The 27,677-nt window shown below is 41.4% G+C and overlaps 1 protein-coding gene across 3 annotated transcripts in view; it reads left to right on the top strand.

Annotated features, from left to right (window-relative positions):
- Crebbp (CREB binding lysine acetyltransferase) overlaps positions 1-27,677 on the top strand; it is a 138,517-nt gene that overhangs the window by 104,227 nt on the left and 6,613 nt on the right. For all 3 annotated transcript variants that reach the window (XM_004864767.4, XM_004864766.4, XM_087202974.1), the window contains 13 exons: positions 5,426-5,544; positions 6,680-6,919; positions 7,301-7,389; positions 11,958-12,038; positions 14,050-14,106; positions 18,373-18,450; positions 18,766-18,833; positions 21,235-21,385; positions 21,735-21,881; positions 22,498-22,611; positions 23,649-23,814; positions 24,014-24,181; positions 27,481-27,642. In XM_004864767.4, the coding sequence (XP_004864824.2) occupies positions 5,426-5,544; positions 6,680-6,919; positions 7,301-7,389; positions 11,958-12,038; positions 14,050-14,106; positions 18,373-18,450; positions 18,766-18,833; positions 21,235-21,385; positions 21,735-21,881; positions 22,498-22,611; positions 23,649-23,814; positions 24,014-24,181; positions 27,481-27,642 (1,640 nt within the window). The remainder of the gene's footprint in view (positions 1-5,425; positions 5,545-6,679; positions 6,920-7,300; positions 7,390-11,957; positions 12,039-14,049; positions 14,107-18,372; positions 18,451-18,765; positions 18,834-21,234; positions 21,386-21,734; positions 21,882-22,497; positions 22,612-23,648; positions 23,815-24,013; positions 24,182-27,480; positions 27,643-27,677) is intronic.

The following is a 27,677-nucleotide window of genomic DNA, read 5'->3' as shown; positions in this document are numbered from 1 at the left end:
TGACCAAAAAAGCCATGATTTTTAGGAAAATGATCACTAGCAGCACATGTGTGCTCCAGACATGATAGGTTTCTCTTGATCTGGTGAGGGAGCTGCACACCCAGAGTGAGGACAGTGAAAGTGAGGCGCTGTACAGCCCTGGTGACCTGGTACAGTGAAATGAAAAGATGGAGTACTTAAGAAACTTTTCATTCTAAGGTATGTGGAGTCAGCCAGCCATGCACTGGAAGATGGATACAATCCTTTGGAGATGTGTCCAGTGTTAGAAAATTGTTAGCAATGTGAGATAGGACTCAAAAGTTAAGGGATAAAGGTACATATTTTGGGAAGGACTACAAAGAAATTTTAATGGATAAGACCACCCAGCTTCACAGCTAGGAGAGACCCGAGAGATCGTGAGGGACAACAGACCCTAGACTTCTTTATCTCTTAAGAATTTTTTATTATATAGATTATCTACAACTGTTTGCCCTATTAGAAATTAAAACTGAGAAAAAGTTTAAATGTTCATTTAAAATAGTCTGTCATATATTACTGTTCAGTGCTTTATTAGAAATACTCAAACAAGAATAGTGATATTCTTTTATAATTTCACATTTTGAAGAATTAATGGAACTTAACTAGATGTTTGAATCTCCTTTGTATTCATTCTGTTTTAATACCTTTTTTTGGGTTGAAGTTTTTGAAGAAAATGCAATCCCTGGGGCTGGGGATTTAGCTCAGTGGTTTTGCCGCCTGCTATGCAGGCGCAAGACCCGAGTTCAATCCCCGGTACCAAAAAAAAAAAAAAAAAAAATACAGTTCCACTCAAATAAGTCATTATTGGGCCAGGAATTTAGCTCAGTGGTTCCGCAGACTGCCTTGCAAGCACAAGGTCCCAAGTTCAATCCCTGGTACCAAAAAAAAAAAAAAAAAAAAGAAGGGCCGGGGATTTAGCTCAGTGGTTTCGCTGCCTGCTGCGCAAGCGCAAGGACCCGAGTTCGATCCCCGGTACCAAAAAAAAAAAAAGTTTAAATGGAGTAGTATTTTTAGGGCCAGGGATATAGCTCTTTCAGGTAATTATGGCCATTTTTCTATAATACTATACCAGAATTCAGCAAGTAGAAGGTTATCTTCAAGGTGAGCTGCAGCATAGAATCTGAATCCATGTAGTAGGTTTTTCACACTCTGCCTGTGGCATCAGAATTCATGAGTCTCTTATTATTTGAAATTCTTTCATCCTTGACTGATTGCGTGTGTGCATGCAGCAATTCTCCTGCCTCAGCCTCCTGAGTGCTGGGATTACAGGCAAGTGCCATCACACCTGGCTCCAAAACTCTTAATTTCTTATGAAAGCTCAAATTTTATCATTGAGAACAAATATTGTCACCATCACTTATCCTTGAAGTAATTGATCCACTTAGTTCAGTTTTGAGAAAATGTCTGTCATATCCTACACCTCAGTTAGCTAAGCTTATATGTCCGTCACTCATGCAAATTTTGCTTGTCCATAAAGAAGAGCATCTCCTCGGCTCTTCATCTCCAGCACTGGGGGACCAGCTGTGCAGTTGGCCTGTGCTCAGCACAAGTGTTGTGCAGACTTTCCATTCTGTCCTGTAGGGTGAGAGGATTGTGTCAGAGGTCAGGATTTAGTAGGAGCAGTAGTTTTACTGCCTCATCCAGGGTATTCTGAAGTGGCTCGTATTACTTTTATTGTGAAGGCAGAGCAGCCATCAAGAAGGCAGTAACTTCTCTGACTTGTTAGTGATTTTATCACTATTGCATTTGCTATCTTTGTGAATGAACAGAGTATTTTAGTATTAGGGAAATAATTTTTATCCTACAGACTCCTACAAGGACCTAGGACAGTGCTAGGACTTTTTCAGTGACAGGAATATCACTCTGCTATAGTGCCTGTCAGCTATAAGTGGCTTTTGACCAGCTGAAGTGTGACAGGTGACTGAGGAACAGAATTGTTTGTTATGTAATACTGATTCATTTAAATTTCAGTAGCCACGTATGGCTAGTGACTACCACCTTAGACAGCATAGGAATTTTCCAGGGGTCTGTGAGCCATACTCTGAGAATGACAGGTGTGGGCATGGTACATAATGAACAGAGAGTTTTTGAGGCCAGAAATTTGGAGTGAGTAGTTCTGTGAAACACCATCTAATGAGTAACAGAGAACTTGATTCGGTACAACTGCTGACTTCTCCTTTATCTCATTTAGAGTCTTATTTTACATAGATATAATAAAGACAGGAATTTGATATTACTTTCTTTAGGACAGACTTTGTTGAATGAATGATCAACCAGAGTGAGACCCATGAATTTCATGTTGTTTTTGTTTTTGTTTTTGTTTTTTGCACTGAGGATCCAACTCAAGACTTTGTGCTTGCAAGGCAGGGATGGCACCATTGAGCTAAATCCCCAGCCTGATTTCATGTAATTTTTAAAAAATTTTTTTTCAATTTCATGTAATTTTAACATGCCATGAAATACACTTTTTTCACCATCTATAGCTCTCACCCTATACAAAGTGAGCAGCTAGCCAAATTATGATTAAAAGCCAAGTTAGACCTTTTAATCATAATTTCTAATCTATCATGTAGAGGAATGAAAAAGATACTGACTAAATAATTATTTTCTTAAAAATTACTCAATAGGGCCGGGGATTTAGCTCAGTAGTTTCGCCGCCTGCTGCGCAAGCGCAAGGACCTGAGTTCGATCCCTGGTACCAAAAAAAAAACCAAACTAATAGGCAGGGGTGGTGACCCACGCCTGTAATCTTAATGCTTGGGAGGCTGAGGCAGGAGAATTGATGCGAGTTTGAGGCCAGCCTGAACTACACAGTGAAACCCTGTCTCAAAAAATAATAATAATAATAGGGCTGGGGAATTAGCTCAGTGGTTTCGTCACCTGCTGCACAAGCGCAAGGAACTGAGTTCGATCCCCGGCACCATAAATAAATTAATTAATTAATTTAAAAAGAGAATTATTCAAAGAATATCAAGTACTCCTTCATCTCTTTGTAAAACAAAACAAAACAAAAGGAGCTATCAGAAAGCAAGGATGTGTGGGCCGGGGATTTAGCTCGTTGGTACCGTTGGTACCGGCACCTGTCTCGCAAGCACAAGGGTCCAAGTTCGATCCCTGGTACCAAAAAAAAAAGAAAGCAAAGATGTGTATATTTTCAAGTCTGCAGGAAGGCACATTTGTTCATAAGACCAAGCATGTGTGCAGTTGAATATTGGGCTGTGTTTGTATTTTTACCTACTCACTTGGACCTCAAGCAGCATTCTGAGGACTAAAGCAGCCAGATGTGCTAGAGAGGAGGCAAAATCTTCCAGAGGATGCTCAGGAGACCTGGTGGATCTCCGGCTCTTATGGGAATAAAACCTGAGAATAGGGCCGGGGATTTAGCTCAGTGGTGCCACCGCCTGCCTCAAAAGCACAAAATCCCAAGTTTGGTATATAATGTATATAAATAACTGAGGAAATAGCTTGGTGCTGTTGTTTCCATCTCTAAAGTAAGGGTGTTAGGTTATATTTCTCCTTTAACCTGATAGAAATCAAGTGGTGCTTTCCAGAATTTGACAAGTTAAATATCCTCCTTCCCCCTTCACACACAGGAAAAAAAACAAAAAATGATGACAGTCTGACAGTGCATGCTGCCACTGCCCAACTGGAAGATTAAATGTTAGTAGTATGAGCGCTGGGGATTTAGCTCAGTGGCTCCACCCCTGCCTTACAAGTACAACGTCCTGAGTTTGATCACCAGTACAGGGTGGGGGTGGGGATTTACTGTGTGTGTGTGTGTGTGTGTGTGTGTGTGTATTTTTGGTACTAGGGGATGAACCCAGGGCCATCATACTGAGCTACATTCTCAGGCTCGCTCTCTCTCCTCCCCTCCCTTCCCTTCCCCTCCTGCTCCTCCCTCCTCCCTCTGCCCTCCGCTCTCCTCTCTTCTCTCCTCTTTTCCTTCCTCCCTCCCTTCCTTCCTTCCTTTTTCAAGACAAGGTCTCACTATGTAGCCCAGGCTAGCCTCAAACTCAGAATTCTCCTGCCTCAGCCTCCTGAGTGCAGGGATTACAGGCCACCGTGCCTTGCCCTTACTTTTTATTTTGAGGATGAGGTTTTGCTAAACTGTCTGCTGTGGGTTCGAACTTGGGATTCTCCTGCTTCAGCCTCCCAAAGTGCTGGGATTGCAAGTATGCTTGCTCTGCAACACCTGGTTTTAATCTGATTTTTTTTTTTTTTTTGGTTCCAGGGATCGAACTTGGGTCCTTGTGCTTTCGAGGCAGGCAGCAGAACTGCTGAGCTAAATCCCTAGCCCTGTAATTGATTTTTAATGTAATTTTTAAATTAATAGTTTACCAAATATTTATTGTATAAAATATTTTCAAGATATGAAAAACACAAAATTTATATCACCTATAACCTAAGTCCTCATAATTCCCTTGACACATTTGTCTCTAGTCATTTTTCTATGGAAAAGAGTATCTGTGAGCCAGATGGTGTCATGACACCCCCAGTGCTAGCTCACTTGTCTCTAGCGCTGTGTTTTATCAAGCACTACTTTGTACCATTCAGATCCATGGGGGTTTTATATATATGTACCTTTATGAAAGTATTTGACAGTATTTATTCCTGTATTGATGACAACAAGATAGTATAGTAGGGGGCCCAGGGTATAGCTCAGCAGCGCTGCACCTGCCTAGCAAGCACAAGGTCCTGAGTTCAATTCCCAGTACGGGGGGGGGGGGATTTTTTTTTTTAATTCTTTAACAAAAGAAAGAAAGTGTAGCAGGAAATACTATAGGAGTTGGAGCAGAGGGCAACTGTAATTGGGGGCTAGGGTAAGAATATTTTAGAAAAATGCTTGTTTTTATAGTCCAGTTTTGGTATACATTTTTTATGAGATTATAATATATAACCATTTATCTCAGGTGGCCTAAGTTTAATTTCAGTAAAGTATAGAAAGATCCCTTCCAGTGAGATGGCTTTACTTACCAGTTAGATTGATGAAGCAGATTTAGGAGTTAGCTGTTTTTTATTCTAGCTAAATTTTAAGGTTGTAAACCCTTTCATTGAAGAAGCAAACTTCTCAGTGTTGTATTTGCCTCTCGACCTAAAAGTAATTTTTAAAAATCCTAAAGTTACTGTATATACAGAAGCCCTGAGTTATATCTGCAGTCCATGGACTCTTCCAATGAGTGAGAGCCTCCAAAAGTACCCTGGAAGTATCGTGGCTGGGAGGTAGAACCCACCTGGGCTTCCTTTTTTTTTTTCTTTTTCTTTTTTTGGTGCTGGGGATCAAACTCAGGACCTTGTGCTTGCAAGGCAGGCGCGGTGCCACTGAGCTAAAATCCCCAACTGGGCTTCCATTTTAAATATATCTGGTGGCCTATTATGTAATGTCTCTTACGGTGTTTTCTGCCTGCAGTCTTTAAACCCGAGGAGCTACGCCAGGCACTTATGCCAACCTTAGAAGCACTCTACCGACAGGACCCAGAATCTTTACCTTTTCGGCAGCCTGTAGATCCTCAGCTCCTGGGAATTCCAGTAAGTTAATAAAGTAAAAATATGTTGTAACTTTGAACATCTATTTTATCTCTTAAAGTTGGGTAAATACTCTCTGTGCTTTAAAATTTTTTCTCCTAATGTAAAAAACTATGATCTAGGGCCGGGGATTTAGTTCAGTGGTTCCGCTGCCTGCCTGTCAAGCGCAAAGACCCAAGTTCAATCCCTGGTACCAAAAAACAAAATGAAAACTATGGTCTATCAACAGTTATCAATGGAAATGTTTGTTATTCAATTTTACTTGTCTATGAAGCCCCAGGTTTTGGGGTAGGGGTATGAAAAAGAGAAAGCACACACTGGGGCCCTTAGCCTGCTTGTTTCTGTTGCATAGCCCCAAGGCTTCATTTTATATTTGGGGCTTTGTGTGAGACTTTGTCTAACACAACTGGCTTAAAGCTGGACCTGATGGTACAAACCTATAATCCCAGCACCCTGGGAGGCTGAAGCAAGAGTATCACAAGTTTGAGCCCAGCTGGAGCAAGTAGAGAGATGCTGTCTCAAATTTTTTAAATATTTTTTTAAAGGGCTGTTGGACTGGCCGGAGGGGGGGGGTGGTTTAAAATTGGGCTGTGGATACAGCTCAATGCAAAGGCCCTGCATTCAAGCCCCAATACCACCACCACCCCCTAAAAATATTGGTTTTAAAGAATTGGAAAAGAGAAATTATAAAATACACATCAGTCTTTATTTGATATCCCTGGGAAGTGACCCCAACAGGTTCTGTTGACCAGTAGTAACAGTTTGTTTGAGTTACTCATAGAATTGCAGTTTTTTTTTGCCAGGACCAAAGTGCATCTCTAGATGTACACATTGTCTGATAAATTTGCTCATCATTTTAATCACTGAATTAGTTCACTGAATTAAAATCCTCATTTAAAAATTTTTTCATTAAAAATATCTTATTTTTTCCTAATTTTGCCTTTGAAGTAATTTGGTTGTACTTGAACATATCAGTTGCAATTTTAGTGAGTCAAATCAGACCAGTTTCCATTTCTTACTATTGGGTAATTGTTCTGCCACATTCTGTTTTTATTATTTTTGAAGATAAAACTGCCAGATAAGGCTGGAATTTAAAATTTGGGGGGATCCACTAGACTGAGACCATTTTGTTTTTAAGGATTATTTTGACATTGTGAAGAATCCCATGGACCTTTCTACCATCAAACGGAAGCTGGATACAGGGCAGTATCAAGAACCCTGGCAATATGTAGATGATGTCTGGCTTATGTTCAACAATGCCTGGCTCTATAATCGTAAGACATCTCGGGTCTATAAGTTTTGCAGTAAACTCGCAGAGGTCTTTGAGCAAGAAATTGACCCTGTTATGCAGTCCCTTGGATATTGCTGTGGACGCAAGGTATAGTTTTAAAATTTTTTTGGAAAATGAACTTTCCTGGTTAATACAGCCAGTAGGATGATATACTAAGACGGGGAGACTCATTCTAAGCACAAATGTGTGCTGGGAAGTTAACAGGTGCAGACTAGCCTTTTGTAATACAGTTGACTGCCTGAAGTAACAATACAGTCAAAGCTAGAGGTGCTTATCAGAGAGGCCTTTCTGGCAGCCCCTTACCCATTTCATCTGTCTGTAATATTAATCTCTTAGCGCCAGAGTACCTTGAAATAGCTATTAAAATAGAAAATTATCTGATACACTAACAATTCTGTGTTGTGGACTAGAACATTGTGGGATGGCAAGTAGAATGTATTTTTAGTATTTTCTCCTTTGTTTTTGCAGTATGAGTTTTCCCCACAAACTTTGTGCTGCTATGGGAAGCAGCTGTGCACAATTCCTCGAGATGCAGCTTACTACAGCTATCAGAATAGGTAAGCATCCAACAATTCCCTGCACGCACTATAGGGCAAAAGGGTATGTTATTTCTTTCTTCCAGTTCCAATGGAAAAGTGCAAAAATTTCAGTGTTTCTTGGTCACTCAGATAGGCCTAATTGTAAAGTATACTTTTATGGTATAAAAATTTAACCTCAAAACCACTTGTCATTCTGCTTTGGATAAGATATATTCATTCATAAGTCACAGTCTTTTGAAAATGTAACCCTGTAAGCAGTAGACTCAGATTGAAAGTAGCTTTGATAAAACTTGAAATGTCTTTTACAAAACATCAGAGAGTAAAAAATGGTAGTTTGCTTTTCTGCCAGAAATTGTTTGCCTAGGTAATTTAGCCTGGCTTGTCTGGTGGAAAGACTTGCATTAGTACTAATTCCTTTCAAAAAAAGAAAAAAGCCTAAAGGATTTTATTTTGTAATTTTAAATTAGCATCACAATACAAAGTGAGATCTGGCATTTTAAACAATTGAGTTCAAGAATAACCTTCCTGGGGCCAGGGATTTAGCTCAGGGGCACCATGCCTGCCTCGAAAGTGCAAGATCCTGAGTTCAATCCCTAGTACCAAAAAAAAAAAACCTTCATGTTTAAGATGGCTGTTTTAGGGTTTTGAGAATAGTAGGTCTGCTTCAAAAATAGTTGCCATCATTTTTGAAATGTGAAAGTAGTTAGAGAATGGGGTAGATCTCCTGTCCCAAAGAGAAGGAGAGTGAAAGTATTTGTTGTTGTTGATTCCTTATACAGATAACAACTTGCATAATTTTGGGGTTGTTTTAAAAATTAAACTCCTAAGCTGGGAGTGGTGGTGCATGCCTCTAATCCCAGCACTCCGGAGGCTGAGGCAGGAGGATCGTTGTGAGTTTGAGGCCAGCCTGTGCTACGTAATGAGTTCAGGACCATCCTGAACTACAAAGGGAGACCCTGCCTCAAAAAAAAAGAAGTGTCTCGTGAAAGACTTGTAAGCCCTGCCAGACCCACTGGGTTCCAGCCCAGAGGCACCTCTCCTGGAAGGTGGAGCCTACATGATCAACTTCCTGAAAACAGTTTCGGAGTTTAATTTCTGTCTGAACATCTATCTCCCTTCATAGATAGAAGCACTTTAAGACAACGGTTTAAGATGATATGGACCTTTCATAATGGGATCCATCCTATAAGGAAAAGATGATGTTCCAGAAGTATTGGCTTCTTTGTTTATGGTTTTACCCCATGACCCTCAGCATATCATAATGTGTCAAGCTTATTCAAGACAGGGACAGAACACCTTTCTGTTGCCCAGTGTCCCGTGGAGTACTATATAGGAATGAACATTGATCACTGTTAATGTACCAAACAAAATAAAGTTGTTTAAAAGAACAGGTTGATATTAACTGTATCCTGAAAAATACTGCCCCTGCTACTCTGACATCCAGCATAGTTTTGAAGAAATAACAGATTACCAATCTCTTGGGCCTTTTTATTGTTTTCACTGTTCCTGGGTCCTTTAGGGCCCTACTTCTACTGATTTGAACAGATTTTGGCCATATAACTTTGAGAGCAATTAAAGTTAAATAGAATTGATAGGATCAGGACACATTACAGCCATTTTAGAGAATGTTATCTATGGCATACAAACACAGGAACCATCCTGAAAGTTCTGAAGTTTCTGATTTTATTTCCACTAGGACTTCATTTTTCCCCAAATAGTATATTTTTCTTGAGTGGAAATGCAAATAAAAAGTTGTATTTTATGAATAATACATCTTGAAAGTGTAGGCTTACTTATGTGGTCTAGAATGCTGTACTTGAGTAATTGACATGCTGTGATTCTAAGAAAGCAGTGGCACAATTCTGTAATGAACGTTTTGACTGCCTTCATTTTTGTTCTTTGACTGTTTATGAACACTGTGGTATTCTTATAATTATTTTGTCACTTGTGCTAAACTATCTGGGCACTTCGAACAATAGAAAATTCTACAAACCATTTAAACAAGCACAACTCTTGTATGAATTAGTATGTGACTACATTTTCACTTGTTACCATGGTGTGACAATTTGGAAGTAACTCATGTTGGGAAAACTTATAGCTTTTCCAGTAAATATCTGTGGACAGAGATTACCTTTAGACATCCTAATGCAATATTAGGGGTTTGGGAAGGGTGTAGCTCAGTGGTAGAATGCTTGCTTAGCATGTGAGGCCCTGGGGTCAATCTCTAATGCCCCCCCCCATTACATATACTGATATAGTACTTAAAACAATCTGCATTTGAAAACTTATTCCATATATTAAATTACCCTTATAAACCATGCAGTTACATTATGCTAACTTATAGCAACTCAGATATGCATCATCATCAGATTATGTGAAATATTTCTCCTTTGCAATTCCATATTCATCAGACTGCTTCTTTCACACAAGGCAGAATGTCATCTAGGTTCTTTTGGTTGAAAAATAAATTTCTGAATCTTTATTTCTAGGAAAAACAAAATTTGGATAGTGTAACAGATGGGGCCAGTATGACATTAACGTGTTAGCCTTGTCTACTGGTTTGACTAGATGGGTGGCCCCTCTCCATTCTGCACACTGTCTTCATCTTGCTGAAGGGTGGGTGATGAAGTGAGGCCATGGGCCCAGCTCTCTCCCCTTCTTAAATATAAACAGGAGAGGGTCTCTAATTTCTCTGATAATGCTTTGGGATAGACATTAGAGTCTGTTAACACTCTGTCTCTCCCACTAGAAAGTGATGAGTTCATGGTTCTTGTTTCTTGTTTCTTGGATGTTGCTAGGCTTTGATGCTCTACACAAATAAAAGTAATGAATCTCAGGATTTAAAAACCCTTTAGACTCACTTGCAATCACAGTGGTAAATTTTATTTCAAACTATGTCCTACAGTCCTGCTTGCTGGTCCACAGTGCCGTATTGGCTGAATAATGAATGGAGCACTCAGTTCTGAGCCTCATTTTAAAAAGGGAAATACTTGGCTTTGAGAGAATATCTACTTTACATACTATTTTGGTTGCCACTGAGTTGGATAATCTTGATATATTGTGCATGCTCTGAAGTTTTACACTTTAAATTTGCTGTGTCCTGGTTAGTGAAATTTAGCAGACAAAATGCAAGAGTAGCACTGGATTTATGGGAGCCCTCTCCTAGTAGCCCAGTCCCTCATCCCAGTTGTAGTTGAAGGAGCAGAGTGGTGGTGGGCGAGTAAGTGAAACCTCACTCAGCTGCTGGATCTCAGTCTGCACTTGGGGTTCAGTGTGGCATTCCAGTATCGTCACAACGTCTTTAATACTAATCGTTCTTGGCATCTTGTAGATATAGTTTTGAGCACTAAACCTGCATTTTATTGTGCTGCCATTGCTGCTTTATGCTCATTCTTTTTGCTTGTATAATTCACCTCCATTTGGCTTTTTTATTTTATAATATTCTTGTGTGCTCATCTTGTTTTATTGCAGCATCCTTCTGCATTTTTGTTGATTTCTTGTTCATGTCCTTTCCAAACATTTAATCCTTTTATTTTAATTGTTTTAACTTGATAGCTTGAGCCCAAGCTCTATGTTATTATCATATAAGAAATTGGTGTGATGGATAATTTCTCAAATGCAGATTGTGCTTTAAAGATTAACTCTAAATTTGCTTAACTTGGGTTGTCACCAAGTCAGAACATTCATTCTCCAAGTATCTCAGTTTGATGAATGATTGATCCAAGTACCAAAATTTCAAATCAAAGCTTAGAACTGAATTTTAAGTCTTTAAAATTGTTCATGGATTTACATATATTGTATTGTTTATACAATATATCACAATTTTTCTCTATTTTTATTAATAAATGCCTGGAAAGTCTTTAATCCTGACTGCATTTCTGTTAAATGTTTGTCTAGAATATGGATTTGGTTTCATTTGTGTTATAACACAACTGAGTGATTAACATGAGAAAAATAACAGGAAAAATTAAAACCAGTTCTGGATGCACAGTATTATCACATATTTAAAGATCTGGCTTAATACTAGAATCTTTGAATTGCTGTCAAGCATAAATTTTCCATTTTGAAAAATAAAGCTATTTCACTTGAAATTGCTTTTTTGAGGCTTTTTGTCAGACTGTTTTGTTCAAAGTAAAATTTTCCATCTCAAACCCTGGCATTGTATTTTATAACAAAATTCAAATTCCTAAATTTAGGCTCCATGCAATCCTAGTATTAACAACTCCTTGAAAGCATTTGCATCTTGGAGCTGGTCCAAGCCTGTCGTTGTTAGTGATGATGGCCTGTGACGTGTGCAATGAGACCGAATGCTAATCAATGCTTTGCCTTGGCTTTCTGCTCTGTGTTGTCTGGTGTTTGCGTCTTACCTCTATGTCTGTGCTATTTGTTCCCTTCCCTGTTCTCTAATCCTACCCTTCCCCACCTGCCCCCTGTTCCTTTCATTGTCCTCACTGACCCATCAATCAACCAACAACGCCCCCCCTTCGTCGTGGTGCTCTGCCCTGCTCTGATTGGTGGCTTCGTTGCTTGGGTGGCTGTGTGTTATGATGGACCAGTTCACCCAAGTATGGCCTTCTTGCTGACAGGTATCATTTCTGTGAGAAGTGTTTCACAGAGATCCAGGGCGAGAATGTGACCCTGGGTGACGACCCTTCACAACCCCAGACGTAAGTACCATCTTTTCATTTTTCCCTCTTGTCCATGATTAAAAGGGAAACCAGAGTCAGCCATTTTGACTTTTGTGAAGTATGTTTTTTTCATGTTAACTATGCCCACATTTAATTTAAATTGTGTGTGTATGTGTATACACATGTGTTTGTACAGATACTTATACTTAAAGATAGTAAGGGTCTAAGCTGGTCATGGTGGTGCACCATGTACTCTGGGAGAATGAGATAGGAAGATCACAAATTTGAACCCAGCCCAGGCAACTTTAGAAACTTAGTGAAACTGTCTCAGAATAAAAAGAGACATAGCAAGCCCCTGTTTGAGAATAAAAAAAGTAAAAAGAGCTGGGGAATGTAGCTCAATCCTAAGGCCCTGGGTTCAATCTCCCACACTGCCAAAAAAAAATGAGTGCCTAACTGGACACACACACACACACACCCTGTAATTCCAGCTACTGAGGAGGCTGAGGTAAGAAGATCTCAAATTTGAGGCCAGTCCAGTCAATGTAGCAAGAACCCATCTCAAAATAAAAAAGACTGAGGATGTAGTTCAATGCCTCCTGGGTTCATTTCCCTCGCACTGTCAAAAAAGAAAAAAATATAGCAGAATCTCACTAATTCAGTGGTCTCTCTAGACATTGATCTACTTCTTCTATTTAAAAATTATTTTTTCAATCTGTTGTGGTGATGCCCTCCTGTAGTCCCAGCACTTGGGAGGCTGAGACAAGAAGATCACCATGAGTTCAAGGGCAGCCTGGGCTACATAGTGAGTTCAAGGCCAGCCTAAACTACATAGCAAGACCCTGTCTAGATGGATGGATGGATGGCATCTTCCTTATGGTCTTCAACTTCCACTTGGGGAAATTGTAAATTTTCATTTAGGTCTAAGAAACAAGGTAGCCCTAGTCAAAGAAATGGCAGCACAGTGTGCATTTTGCGTAATACACCATCTTTTATCTTGGAGTTTATCTTCCACTTAAACATCCTTTAAATCATTGAGCTAATGCAGATTAGTGAGATTGCAATGTTCTCTATCCCCATTTTCTGGCCTAAAGTGTAAATATGTCTCCTTCCTGCTGGTGATTTAACTTGTTTACTAGCTCCAGTAAGGACAAGTATGAGTTTGTTAATTCATACCTGCACTGAGTTAACTTTTTCCTCCCCATATCTGTCCTTTGACAGTTACCTTTGAGTGCTAGAATAACCAAAGCATAGCAAGAAAAAGGAAAGCCACATATTGGATGGTCAACTTATTTACCGTATGTGTTTGAAATACCTAAAACTGCTGCCCACCACATCTGCTCCTATCTGCCAGTGTTTTGTGGTTTTCTCTTTTCTCCAGACTGGGCTCCCCAGTCTTCCAAGCTTCTGACTATATTGGAAGGTTGACCACAGAGTGGCTATGTTCCCCAGAAGGACGGCTCTACCAGGGAAGCCATTTTCAGTGATGTAGATGCTACCTCCACAACTTAGTTTGCTGAGCAAGCCTAGCACTCAAACCACAGCCCAACCAAAATGACTAGAATTCTGCATGTTGGATTTATTTTTATTTCCCTTTAAGAGTAGGAAAAATTTATTGAGAGAAAAATAGCTCCTGTCTACAAGAGACAGAAGGGAGACTAGAAATTGGGGTTGCTCCTTCCCTTGTCATCTTAATTCTCTGGCCTGTGTGATTAATAATTGGATTGTAGGGCTGAAGGGTGGGTTATAGCTCAGTGGTAGAGTGCTTGCCTAGCATGCACAAGGCTCTGGGTTCCATCCCTAGGCCCACAAACAAAAGAAGATATATGGGAAATAAATGGTAGTGGAATATATGGAAAAATAAAGGGTAATACTTTCTGTGGAATTAAATATTACATTCATTAAATCTACTTCAGATTTCAGTTGAGTATCGTTTGTTATTATTTGAAGAACTAGTTGTGAAATATTCCAGAGACCCAGTGGTTTATATTTAACAAATAAGTTTAAGTTAACATTTTTTCTTATTTTCTTTTTTTTAAAAAAAAACAAGGACAATTTCCAAGGATCAGTTTGAAAAAAAGAAAAATGATACTTTAGATCCTGAACCGTGAGTATATAACCATTTCTTTCTTAATTTTAATTTTGGTTTCAGATCAGGAAAAAGTACTCCTTATTATTGGAATTATAATTATGATGATGATGATGATGATGATGATGATGATGATGATGATGATGGTGGAAGAAAACATTAAAAATACATTGCTCTCGGGCCAGGGATTTAGCTCAGTGGTTCCGCCACCTGCCTTGCACGCACAAGGACTCAAGTTTGATCCCCGGTATCCAAAAGAAAAAAAAAAATACATTGTTCTCAATGGTTATTACTTCTGTGAAGTTATTTTAGATATAGATTCTTAACTTACACCAGTAGATACTAAAACATGTTCTCCAAGAGCTGTACTGAATTTTAACAGTAAGATTAGATGGATGCTTACTTAGTTCTATTAGAACCACTAGTAATTTGTCATGGATATCTTTTAAGAAGCCATTCAGAGCCAGACATGGTGGCATATGCCTATAATCCCAACTACATGAGAGGCTGAGGCAAGAGGATCATAAGTTCGAGACCAGTCTAAGTAACTTAGCCAGACTCTTGTTTCAAAATAAAAAGGGCTGGGGAACGTGGCTCAGTGGTGGAGCACCCCTGTCCAATCCTTAGTACTACAAAAAACAAAACAAAAAAATAGCAACCATTCAATGTGATTCTTTAGAGACCACAAGCCCGGACTACTTGGTAGAGAAGTATCCTTTCAGCGGAAATTTTAGAAATAAAGCCTCTTAGAAACCATTTTCTAGGGCCGAGCATTTAGCTCAGTGGTGCCGCCACCTGACTCGCAAGCGCAAGGTCCCAAGTTTGATCCTTGGTACCAAAAAAAAAAGAAACCATTTTCTAAAAATAATGTGAAGTACAGTATATATTCTTGCCTCTGTCTTTGGTGATGACAATGCTGCATTTGCAAAATTTTTCTTTGCAATATCTTCTAAAGAGACTTAAAAGTTCCTTAGTGCTATAGCCACCCCCTTGGTGCCCGCAGTAGAGACCTGAAGGCTACTTCAGGGCCTGGCAATACCTACAATTTTTATGTCCCCAAGATAGGTCCCTGTCTATGCCTATTTCATAACTGTATGCTCCAGCCACATTGACTCTCTGAGAGATGTGGATTAGGACACATTGAGGAGCAGGTCCTACCCTTCCTTGGCCCCAAGCTTCCTGGTTACAAGGAGGTCATTTGCTGTAAGAAAAGACAGAGCTTTCCCACCCAGGCTACATTTGGAAGCTTAGCTTTAATTTGGCTTACTTAATCTCTCCTTCTACCTAATACCCAGGTATGAGATTACATAAAATATCAGAGCTGGCAGAGTGCTGGTGTATATGGAGACTGTGCAAATACCACCGGTGCCTTTAATGTTGGCTGGATGATTGTTCCTGATCTCCACCTCTTTTTCACATTATGTCTTCCCTTGAATGATTTTTTAGTTTCTTTACCATTTGTATTCACCTCCAGTTTTTAAAATATTCACATACTAGATGCCAGCCAGTGGAATATGTGGTTTAATTCGGTTGGTGGGGAAGAGGGTGGTCCTCCTTTCAGCTGTTGTGGTCTAGCATATAGACAGATGAGTCTTAGTATAGGAACAGGAGACAGCAAATGAGGTCCCAGAGGTGAAGGTCCCCAGCCTGGGCAGAGGGGCATCACCACAGTGAGCCTCAGTTTCCTATAAAAGGTGACATTCACTTGCAGATAGGTGCTGGGGGGTGAGGCACAGACATTCTAGACACAAAGGAATGAAGGAACACAAAATGTTTAGTAGTTACCTAGAATGGTTGAGGATGGAGACTCACCTGGAATGTAGAGGCAGGTGCACTAGGTGAAGATCAAGTCACATGACACATACTATTTTTGACAGGCTTGCTTTATTTATGTATTTATTTATTTACTTAGTACCAGGAATTGAACCCTGGTCCTTGTGCTTGGGAGGCAGGCGGAGGAACCACTGAGCTAAATCTCCAGCCCTTGACAGAAAGACTTTGAACTCTAATAGGGGAAGATTAGGAGACTTCAGGTACAACTTAGGCAAGAAGTTGAGGCCTGAAGTAAAGCAGGAGTTGGCTGCAGCCAAAGGTGAGGGAACCAGTTAAGTAGTCCATAGTAATTGGTGGGGGAGAAGTGGGAATTCACAGTGATGTCGTGAGGTCACAAACATAGCAGCATATTTTTTATATTCCTTTTCTCTGACATGGGAGGAAGGAGTTGAAAGTGGAATGTCTTTGGATAGAGCACAAGAATTGAGGGAGTTACTGCTGCCAGGCTTGGAGATGCATGGGGGATAAAGAGGCTGTACTTAGTTTCACAGATTGCAGGCAGAGCTAGTGAGGGTGATTGAACACTGGAGGAAAGAAGTAAAGGCCAGGTGTGGCAGCCACATGGCATGGGAAAGGAGACCCCAGACAGATGCAGAGTACCAGCTGAGTATAAAGACATGCTACCACTGTTTCACACAGTGTTGTATGTGTGTGCTGTCCTCCCAGCACTGCCACCACCAAGAGAACAGGGAAGAGACACTGGATTAGGGTAGATCATGGCTGAAGGCTTTCATGGCACATTCAGTGACAGGATAAAGGGGCAAGGAACCTCACAGTTGTTAGCAAGAGTGAAAGTCACATTCTAGAAGAGCCTGAGCCACGATATTTTGTGGTCCCCTAAGCCTTCCACAAGGGTGTGAGCTGTGGTGGCTGTTAGGGAGTGAGTGGAAGGCTTGTTTAACCTCCAAGCATCTTGGTGCTGAGGACTTACAAGGAGGTAGCTTTTGGAGGTGATGGGGACCAGTTATATATAACTGGCTGTGCAGAGCAGTGTGGAGAATGGTTCTGGGAAAATATGTGGGCCACCTTCTGCTGTGCTAGTGTATACTCCTATATAGCCTGTCACCAGCAGAACTGCTGTGTCAGAGCAGGCAACTCTTATGCCTCAGGTCTGATATGGCTGCTCTCACCTGTCCTTCCTGTCCATATCCTAAAAATTCTTTTAGTTATTTAATTTTTTAAAAAAATACAGTTTCGCAATGTAGTCCAGGCTGGCCTCGAACATGCTGTGCAGCACAGGCTGGCCTCAAACTCACTGCAATCTTCCTGCCTCAGCCTTCTGAGTGCTATGATAACAAGTGTGTGCCACCATGCCTTCAACTCTAGAAATTCTTTAGACTTCAGAACATGTTAGCCAGGTAGGTACAGTGGCACACATCTGTCATCCTAGCATTCGGAAGGCTGAGGCAGGAGGAGGAGCACCATGAGTTTGAGGCCAGCCTGCACTACATAGCGAGTTCAAGGCCAGCCTGGAATACACAGCAAGTCCCTGTCACACACACACACACACACACACACACACACACACACACACACACACACACACACACACACACACACACACACACACACACACACACACACACACACACACACACACACACACACACACACACACACACCGAAAAAAACAAATTTTAAATCAGGCAAAGTGGTGCATCCCTACAATCCCAGGACCCAGGAGCCTGAGGCAGAAGGATTGCACTAGTTTGAGCACAGCTTGGGTAACTTTAGTGACTTAGTGAGACCCTGGCTCAAAAGTCTAAAAAAATGAAAATGGCCTAGGAATGTAGCTCAATGGAAGTCCCTGGGTTCAATTCACAGTATCAGGGTGGTTGGCAGAAAGGGAATGGGGGCCAAAAAAAACAGGAGGTGTTAATAACACTGAAAATATTTTTCTTTATCTCTAGAATAAGTTTTAGATATATAGAATAACCTTGAAAAAGCATGAATCTTCCTACAATCCCAGCTACTTCGGAGGCTGAGGCAGGAGAATCCTGGGTTCGAGGCCAGCCTAGGCAACATAATGAGACCCCATCTCAAGGGGATATAGCTCCATAATAGAATGCTTGCCTGACATGCATGAAGCACTGGGTTCCATCCTAGTACCACCAAAAAAAGAGAGGAGGGTCTTGAAAATGCATAGTAATGTTAGAAGTATTGGCCTCTGCAATATGCCTTCATCAACAAAGTTTCATTTCTAGTAGAAATTTTCATTTCTAGCAAAGAGAGGTTGGGGAAAAAAAGAGGAATGAAGCCCTTATACAAAGAAGAAGAGAAAATCCACTTCTTTTTGTAGAAAATACCATGTAAATACAATTGTAAAGTACAGCTGGATCAGTCAGCACATGCACTGTTAGCGGTACTCACATGACCCACAGAACACACCCAGGCTTCTGCTTGAGACTGCATCTGTGTGGCTCTGCTAAGTGTGCTTTCTTTGTCTTCCAGTTTTGTTGACTGCAAGGAGTGTGGCCGGAAGATGCATCAGATTTGTGTTCTGCACTATGACATCATTTGGCCTTCAGGGTGAGTAATTTCCTGGGATCTTGGGGAAAAGAGGTTCTGCACAGATCCCAGGGAGGACTGCTGTGGTGGCCGTGTCTTGTTCATTGTTGTCGGCAAGAATTGAGCAATTAAGGGAGATGGCAGTTGGTTCTAAATTTAAGTCTTAAGTGTTTGCCTGCTTTAGAAATTTTAAAATCAAAGCTGTCTGCCTCTTCACTCTTTTTACAATGATACGATTTAAACTGCCAATGAACTATTTTAATGCTGCATGTCTTGGTTTGGCAGCATATACTGTTGAATATAGTAATCTCATCACATCTATTATTTGTTTTGCAGCTTTGTGTGTGACAACTGCTTGAAGAAAACTGGCAGACCTCGAAAAGAAAACAAATTCAGTGCTAAGAGTAAGTTTGTGGATGGTTGCTGTTTTCTGGACTGTACATTTTAGAACTTGTATAGATTTCCCTGGTCTTCCTTTGGTACCTATTAACACATGGTTTTAGAGCTCAGTTGTCAAAGGCTTTCATCTGTGAGTTTCCTAATATTTTGTATTTTTTCTTGGCTTACTCTTAAAAGGGCCATTTGGTTTGACCCTTTTATGACAGCTAGCTTTTAGGATTAGTCTTTATTTTTAATGAGAGTTTAGAAGCTTAGAAAACTTTGTAAATTCTGAAAGAACATTTGTCAACAGATTCTTCTTTTAGGTAGCTTAGAACTAAGTGAAATGTCCCCCAGTACGTGCACCCGCGCGCGCACACACACACACACCCACCCACCCACACCCACCCTCGGTGTGACCAGTATTCTTGAGCCCCAGCCTCTAGGAGGGCTGCCATGGATCTAAGCTGGAAGCCATTTTATAAGGGAACAAAACTTGCTCAGCAGCAGTATAAGAACTCAAGGACCAGAGAACTTGAGAATTCCCTTCAGGGACTTCATCAGGAATGGGTAGTATGCCCCATGAGCCCCTTTGTACTTGTGTTTACATCTCAGAACAGTTCTTAGCCAATTAAGAGTGCCAAGTACAGGGGCTCAGAGCCTGACTACACAAGCTTGTACATGTTCATCAAAATATAAGGCTGGGTATTGTGGCACATGCCTGTAATCCCAGCACTTGGGAGACTAAGGCAGGAGGATCACCGTGAATCCAAGGTCATCCTAGGCTACATAGTGAGTTCAAGACCAGTCTGAAGTACATAGCAAGACCCTGTGGCAAAAAAACAAAGTATTAAATAGATCTCAGATTCATTTTTTTCCTTCATTTTTATAGCTTCATTTTTATTTTTCCATGGTTTTTTTTTCTTTACCATTCTTACTTTTTAACCACTTTATTATTGAGATAGAATTTACATACCCACTATTATGTTTACTACAGAGAAATGAAATTTAGAAGCTTAGTCTCAATTTTCCAGATATTTCTTGACCTTAGTAAGAAATATTCTAAGATCTCAAATAGGTTTATTTTTTACATTTCTTAGTAATGTACAAAATATTAAAAGGTCAGTAAACTTCTTTAAAATTTGGTTTTTAATAATGAATTTTAAAAAATTTTTTGCTATTTAAGGGGCCAAAGATACAGCTCAGTGGTAGAGTGATTGACTACATACATGTGGCCCTGGGTTTGGTCCTCAGTGCGTGTGCATGGGCACACACACAAACACAAAATCTATCATCTGTGGGCTTGAGTGAAGCTCAGCCATAGAGCACATGCTTAGTATATATAAGACCCTCAGTTCAATCCCCAGCAAACTCTCCACCCACCCTGATCTCATCCATTGTCTAAAAATCACTGTCAACCATTTGTAGTTTTCCTATATGTTCCTCTTCACAAGAGTTTTCTGTAAAGTAACTTAATGTTTTGCCTCTGACACAGGACAAGACTGTCTCATGGAGATCATGGGTTAGGGCCAGAGTAGGGTACTAACCTAGTACGTATCCTGCTTCCCTCCAGGTGATTGGAGTCCTCATAAAGCACCAAGCAGTCCTTGGCTGATGAAGTTAGCCATAAAATGTTCTGTATCCTGTTTCAGACTACAGTAGACTTGGTGGGAGAGGGTCCGATCGTCTGGCTCCCTTTGTTTATCCCCTCCCAGAGGATGCGCCATTTTCCCCACTACTGTTAAGAGTTGCTAAAGCATAGTTCTGGAACAGAAAGCAAACTGGCTTTCTGTTTGAGACATCTTTGGGAGATAATTGTGAACTGGCCAGCTACACAGGAGCCTTTTGCTTGGTGGAATCCCAGGGCCAGGCCAGGGCCTTGCATAGGCTGCATCTCAGCCTCCTAGGATCTCAGGTGGAAGGGCCTACCTTGCCTCATAGCCCCTATAAGATTCAAACAATTTCTGTGACTGAAAAAGATGGAAATAGTTGGGTGTTGTGGTGCATGCCTGTAATCTGAGCACTTGGGAGGCTGAGACAAGAGGCTCTCCAAAAGTTCCAGGTCAGCCTGGGCTACATAGTAAGTTCAAACTCAGCCTGAATTACATAGTAAGACCTCATCTCAGAAAAAAAAAAGAGGGGCTGGGGATTTAGCTCAGTGGTTTCGCCGCCTGCTGTGCAAGCGCAAGGACCTGAGTTCGATCCCCAGTACGAAAAAAAAAAAAGAGAAGATAGAAACATCTGGGCTGGTAAACAATTCCTAGGATGCTGAGTGCCTAAGATCCCTTGTAAAACACTCATGTCACTAGACAGGTTATATCTCTTCTGTGATTAGAGAATACTAATTAAAATATTACAACGTGATAGATGCTGCAGTCTTAGCAGCTCATCCGAAGTCCTGTCATCTGCTTGTTCTGGATTTCCTAGGACTGCAGACCACTAGGTTGGGAAACCACTTGGAAGACCGAGTGAACAAGTTTTTACGGCGCCAGAATCACCCTGAAGCTGGGGAGGTTTTTGTCAGAGTCGTGGCCAGCTCTGACAAGACTGTGGAGGTCAAGCCTGGGATGAAGTCACGGTTTGTGTGCTTTCTTCCCTAAATCGTGATAGGACAGGTTCCCACACCTGCTTGGCAGAGCCTGTCTCTGCAGGGCTCTTGGTTGTGATGTCATCCATCTGGAGCCTACATTCAGTCCTTGCTCCTAATCCCCAAATTCATTAGCAGAGGTACAATTCCTGGGTCTGAGGAACTGCATCAGAAAGAACTGAATCGGAGCTCTAAGGCTTCTCAGGCCAGTGGGGAGAGCTCTGGACATTGTCCCAAGAGGTAGCCAAACCTTTAGCACTTCTGCACTGACCAGGTTTATAGCAAGAGTACCTTGTCGAATGTGACATTTGCAAATACCAGTTTTTGGGTTTTATTTCAGGTTTGTGGATTCTGGGGAAATGTCTGAGTCTTTCCCATATCGAACCAAAGCCCTCTTTGCTTTTGAGGAAATTGATGGAGTAGATGTGTGCTTTTTTGGAATGCATGTCCAAGAATACGGCTCTGATTGTCCCCCGCCAAACACAAGGTAGTCTTCCATTTCCCTTTTGTCTGTGTCACTCAGCTTCTTGTGTATGAATAGACCAATGCTCTAGTATCTTAGAAGAACCTGTGTGCTTCAGTACTGTATTAAACCACCATTAACTAACCAAACTAGTTATTTTTGTTTTCCTCTAAACTAGTGGGACATGTTTGTCCTATGACTATGTGTGGGCCCTAGTCTTAACTGTTGTCTCTTGTTTTATCTAAGCCAGTCGCCCTGGAAAACCAGTGGTTGGGGACAGCTAGTTGCACCTGTTTTTAGTGAAGTGTTTCTTCACTCAAAAAGTAAAGAAGAGTTATTTCAGGTTCTGTGAGGAATCTAGTGGTGAGAGCCCTGAAAGAGGCTTCTCCCAAGTGGTGCCCTGATACTTCCTTAACTCTGCCTGGGAAGGGATACTGTCCCTTTTGTTCAGCAACAGAAAGTGATTGCTATTTCCTTGGTTGACAGTGGGGTCTATGATTGGGATTTTATCACATCCTGTTTTGTGGCCACCATAACCACTATCAAAACAAAATATTTCTGGAACATTTTTTGCATGTTGGTACTTGGTTTCATATTGGAAAAATATCTGGAATTTAAAATGTGCCCCTTTCCCCCACAGACGTGTATATATATCTTATCTGGACAGTATTCATTTCTTCCGGCCCCGTTGCCTCCGGACAGCTGTTTACCATGAGATCCTTATTGGATACCTAGAATATGTGAAGAAATTGGGGTGAGTTTGGATATTATTACTCAGAACCAATAAAAAACTTTCTCTATATGTGTTTTTTAATTTAAAATTTTATGTTTTTTAATTTCTTATGTACGGAGATTAATTCAGAAGTCTCCCAGTCCTCTCTTCTGAGTACTCATGAACTGATATATATATATATATATATATATATATATATATATATATATCCATCCAACTTTAGGAGAGCACAGTGGAGCTCTTTGTTTGCCTTTATTTGCTTTTTGTCCTCTTTCCACTTTATTTAGGCATAATTTACTTATTATAAAACTTGCCTATTTTGGGTTTACAAGTCAGTGGTTTTTAGTAGCTTTCCTGAATGGTGCAACTATCACCATAAATCAGTTTGAGGATATTTTCAACCCCTTTAGGAGATCCCTGTGCCCCTTTGCTGCATCAGACAACCACTAATCTGCTTTCTCTCTCCGTAGATTTGTCTTTTCTGGATATTTTATAAGAATGGAATCCTGCAATTCATATTTTTCTTTTTTTTTTTTTAATTCATATTTTTCTTATGTCTGACTTTTTTTTCCCCAGTACTTTGTTTTTATGTGAAAAGGTTAGAGATATTTGATAGAAGTGTCTTGGACAGAATGAGATTTATTTGACATTAACCCCTTAGAAAATACTGAACTTCTTTTCCGATGTGCAGGAGAAAATAGGTAAATTCAGTGCATCCCTTGATGTGCTTTCTGTGCTGTGCCTTGACAAGCAGTTGTGTTCCCAGGCTCTGTGACAAGGCTAATGAGACCTCTGCAACTTCAACCCACCCCGTGAGCGTACCTCTAATAATCAGCTGTTTCAGGACCATGCCTAGGTTTGAGTTTGCACTCAATAAAGATTCGGCCTTGCTCCCACATACACACCCCATCACACTGGCTTGTAGGTTCCACTGCCAGCATCTTTCTTCATAATTCTTTCTGCCCTTGCTTTAGTTCCTGCTCCTCAGCCATAACTCCTAGGAGGCAGAACTGATTTCACTGACACTTCTGTTTAACTTGTGTGTGTGTCCCTTACAGGTATGTTACAGGGCATATCTGGGCCTGTCCCCCAAGTGAAGGAGACGACTATATATTTCATTGCCACCCTCCAGATCAAAAAATCCCCAAACCAAAGCGACTACAAGAGTGGTACAAGAAGATGCTGGACAAAGCATTTGCAGAGCGGATCATTCACGATTACAAGGTACCTGGGGCTGTAGGTCATGACTCTGTCACAGCTGATTGTAATTACACTCACATACTTTATGTTCACTTATAAGGATATGAAAGCACAGAGTGAAAATGCAGAAACATCTGGCCTGTTCAATCAGTTGATGTTGGTTACTGGTGTCACCAGCACCTTGGGCTGTTGTCTCTCACCTCTGAGTTTTACTCCCTCCTAGGACATCTTCAAACAAGCAACTGAAGACAGGCTCACAAGTGCCAAGGAGTTGCCCTATTTTGAAGGAGACTTCTGGCCCAATGTGTTGGAAGAGAGCATTAAGGAACTAGAACAAGAAGAAGAAGAGAGGAAAAAAGAAGAGAGCACTGCAGCTAGCGAGACCCCTGAGGTATAGGCCTTCCCCCACATCCTACTAGAACCATGAGAGAAGACCTAGGCCTCACAGTTTACATTTGCTGTTGGGTTCTTTCTGTGGTGGTGATCTCATTTGTATGCTCATCATTTTATATGCTCATCATCATGTATAGCAGAGGACATGCCTGAGGTTTCTGTACCCGGTATGATCCCTGGTGATGTGGGTGTTAGACCCAAAGAAGAGAGCAGTTCTACAGGGGAGCCGGGAAAGCCAGGTGAGGTGGGCAAAAGTTACTTAACTAGGAGATCCTCAGTTGTCAGGCCTTGTTCGTGCATTTTTGTGGCAGCTTATCCTGTAGTGTTTGTGCCTTCCTGCACCTGGCCTGTTTACTAGTTACTGTCCTTGTATAGCAGGCAGTACACAGTGAACTAAACAGGACTCCATCCCTGCCCCAGGAGACATGTTCTAGTAGGAGAAACAGGAAGGGGAGTGTTAAGAGGCAGTGGGCTGTGTTGAAGATCAGGTACCATGTATAGCTCTTCAAGAAAGCAGTGATAGTGGCATAGATTTAGTTGTAGCCGAGGATATAGAGGAAGTGTATGATGCATTTTGAGGGCAGCAGTCTTAGTACTCAGGGTGATTCTGTGGCATGTGAGGAAAAATCATGAATTAACGAGGCTTTTGTGTCGGATCTGAGCTTTTTTTTTTTTTTTTGAGCTTTTGCATTGTGGTGTTGTCACTGATGCATGAGGGAGAAGCCAACAACTGACTGTAAACAAAGGTATCGAGATGCCTGGGAAAGTCCCAGAGAAGGTAGATAAGATAGGTCCTACAGGGCTGGAGACCTGTCAGTGTATGATGGCATCTGAATCCCGGGGTCACCCAGGTTTACACACAGTACCCATGTGATTTGTTGATTGGTGCTACATGCCAGGCACTTTGCACCTTAGATCACATCTACAGCGAAACAGCCCTTGGCTTCTAGCGGAAGAGAGAAAGCACAGACCAGAATGAGACACAAACTCCTGTCCCTGTGGTTTCTGAGAAGAGTCCCAGGATTGCCATCACTTTCTGACTTCCTCTTGTTGGACTGCCCAAGGCTGATCCATCATCCTACCTTTCTCCTCATCAGGGTTTGGTAACTTAGTGATTGGAAGGCTCAGAGGGATTTTGTGGGAAGTTGGATAGACTCACATTCAGGCCAGCCTTGGAAGAGGGGTTGGAGGGTTACAGTGGCCAACTCAAGTGTTCAGTGCAGAAGAGACCAGGTGACTGACTACTCCAAACACAGACCAGGGAGGGGGACATCAGAACTATGTATGTGGGCTTGCAGAGGGCAAAGATGGAGTTACTTCAGGAAGAGGAACCTGCTGATCTGTAGGAGCCACTAGTGCTGGGCTAGAGTCAGAGTCCTGATCACTGAGCTCCTTCCTGAAAGTCAGCCCCACAACTGGAAGGAGAGCCCTACTTTCTGAGGGAGAATTCTGGCTGAGTGGCAATGAAGCTGTCCAGAAATTCAAGATAAATGAGGGTCTCATGTCTGAGCCAGCCTCGACTATACACCAGCAACTCAGATGTGGTAGGAAGGGTGCAGTGATGGGGGTTGTTGGCAGGGAGACTCACTATTCCTGTCCAGTTTAGATGCTCTGGGTTAAGATTCACTCTTCTCAGGGGCACTCAGAACTTCACAGTGGGGTGAATTTCATTTAGGGTCCTTACAGGGTGGAGTGCTACTTTGCCATTAAAATCGAGTTCTCAAGCCAGGGATTTAGCTCAGTAGTGCCATCGCCTGCCTTGCACGTGCAAGGTCCTGAATTCAATCCCTGGTACCAAAAAATCAAGTTCTCAAGTTTGTGGAGATGAAGCAGTATTTGGAATAGTGTTGGGGGTTGGATGACGGTCAGGATCCAACATTGGGAAAGAAAAATCACAGAGACAAACACATGCATAGGTACAATTGCAAGGGAAAAATAAACCAAAGTGCTATTGCTCTAGGTAACAAAAAAGAAAAACCTTTTCAGTTTGGGGCTGTATTTTCTAAATTTTATTCTGTGATTGTATTTCTTTTATAATTTCTTAAAAGTGGACTTCATTTTTTGGAACAGTTTTAGGGCTTATAGAAAAACTGAGTAGAGTTTCAATTTTATTAAGTCCATACTCAGTTTTTCCTTAATCCCCCTTTTCATTTCTTTTGTTTGGTTGGTTGGTTTGTATCAGGGATTGAACTTGCACTTGCGAGACAGGCGACTATACCACTGAGCTAAATCCCCAGCAGTCCCCCTTTTCTATTCCAAGGTCCAGTCTAAGACCCCACATGGCATTTTGTCACATCTCCTCAAACTTCTCTTGGTACCTGCAGTTTCTCCAGCTCCTTGTTGTGGATAGAGTTGATCTTCCTCCAAATGGACACTCCTTCCCTGTTCTCAGAGGCTGTCTCCTCTGATTAAAATGAAGTTCTTGGGCTGTGGAGGTAGCTGAGTAGTAGAGCACTTGCCTAGCATGCATGAGTTCCTAGGCTTCATTCCCAGTTACCAAATCAAAATAATAATAATGCCAGGCATGGCAATTCTTGCTGTAATCCTGTAATCCAGCACTGGGGAGGGAGAAACACTAGGATCACAATTTCAAGGCCACCTGGGGCTACAGGAGATCCTGATTCAAAAAAAATGTTCTCTGGACCAGGTCTGGGTAGCTTTTCTACATTGAATTATAAAGAAATGATAATCATGAATCATTTCCAGAGTAGGTTCATTTGAACTGAGGAGTGAGACTTGTAGACTTTGGCCAAGAATTTGAATTGCTAACAGTGGGTTAATAGACTTACCAAGAGGCAGCAGGGTTAGGGAGGTGTCCTGCCCTCATGCACGCCTTTAGTGAGATCTAGAAGGGCCACTTGTGAGTCCCAGCTTCTACCAGTGTGATTTCCCCCATTTCTACCTTTCTTTTGTCCTCTGTTGAAAACATATAGCTCTGTGGGTGTTTGGAGCCCTTCTCAAAGCACAGCAAGCTATTGAGAAAGCAAGAGGGGACATAACATGTCTAGTGTCTAATGGAACAATGAAGACCAGTGTAAAACTTTCAGTCTCCCAATTTGTTAGTTTCTGAACTAGCATCTGCTTTCCCTTGAGAGGTAGGTGACATGGCCAGGCCTGGCTAAGTACAGACCCTGCTGCCATTGCACTGCCTTTCCTTAACCCTTCAGAAGGTAGCATGTAGCCTCTTGGTTCCCTGACTTAAGCTGGGCTTCCTGGAACTCCACAGCCTGGGAGCTGGGTGTCAACATCAGGCTTGGGAGAGGAAGCTGCCCTTTCTGACTTTGTGTGTGGTTGCAGGGCAGTCAGAGTGACAGCAAGAATGCCAAGAAAAAGAACAACAAGAAGACCAACAAGAATAAAAGCAGCATTAGCCGCGCCAATAAGAAGAAGCCCAGCATGCCCAATGTGTCCAACGACCTGTCCCAGAAGCTTTATGCCACCATGGAGAAACACAAAGAGGTAGTGGCATGGGCCAGATAGGAGTTACTATCAAT

The sequence above is a fragment of the Heterocephalus glaber genome, unplaced genomic scaffold (assembly GCF_053883595.1).
Source record: "Heterocephalus glaber isolate CG9 unplaced genomic scaffold, H.glaber_assembly_v1.0 deba00001781, whole genome shotgun sequence".
Lineage (NCBI taxonomy): Eukaryota > Metazoa > Chordata > Mammalia > Rodentia > Bathyergidae > Heterocephalus > Heterocephalus glaber.
This window is presented reverse-complemented; position numbering and strand designations above follow the sequence as displayed.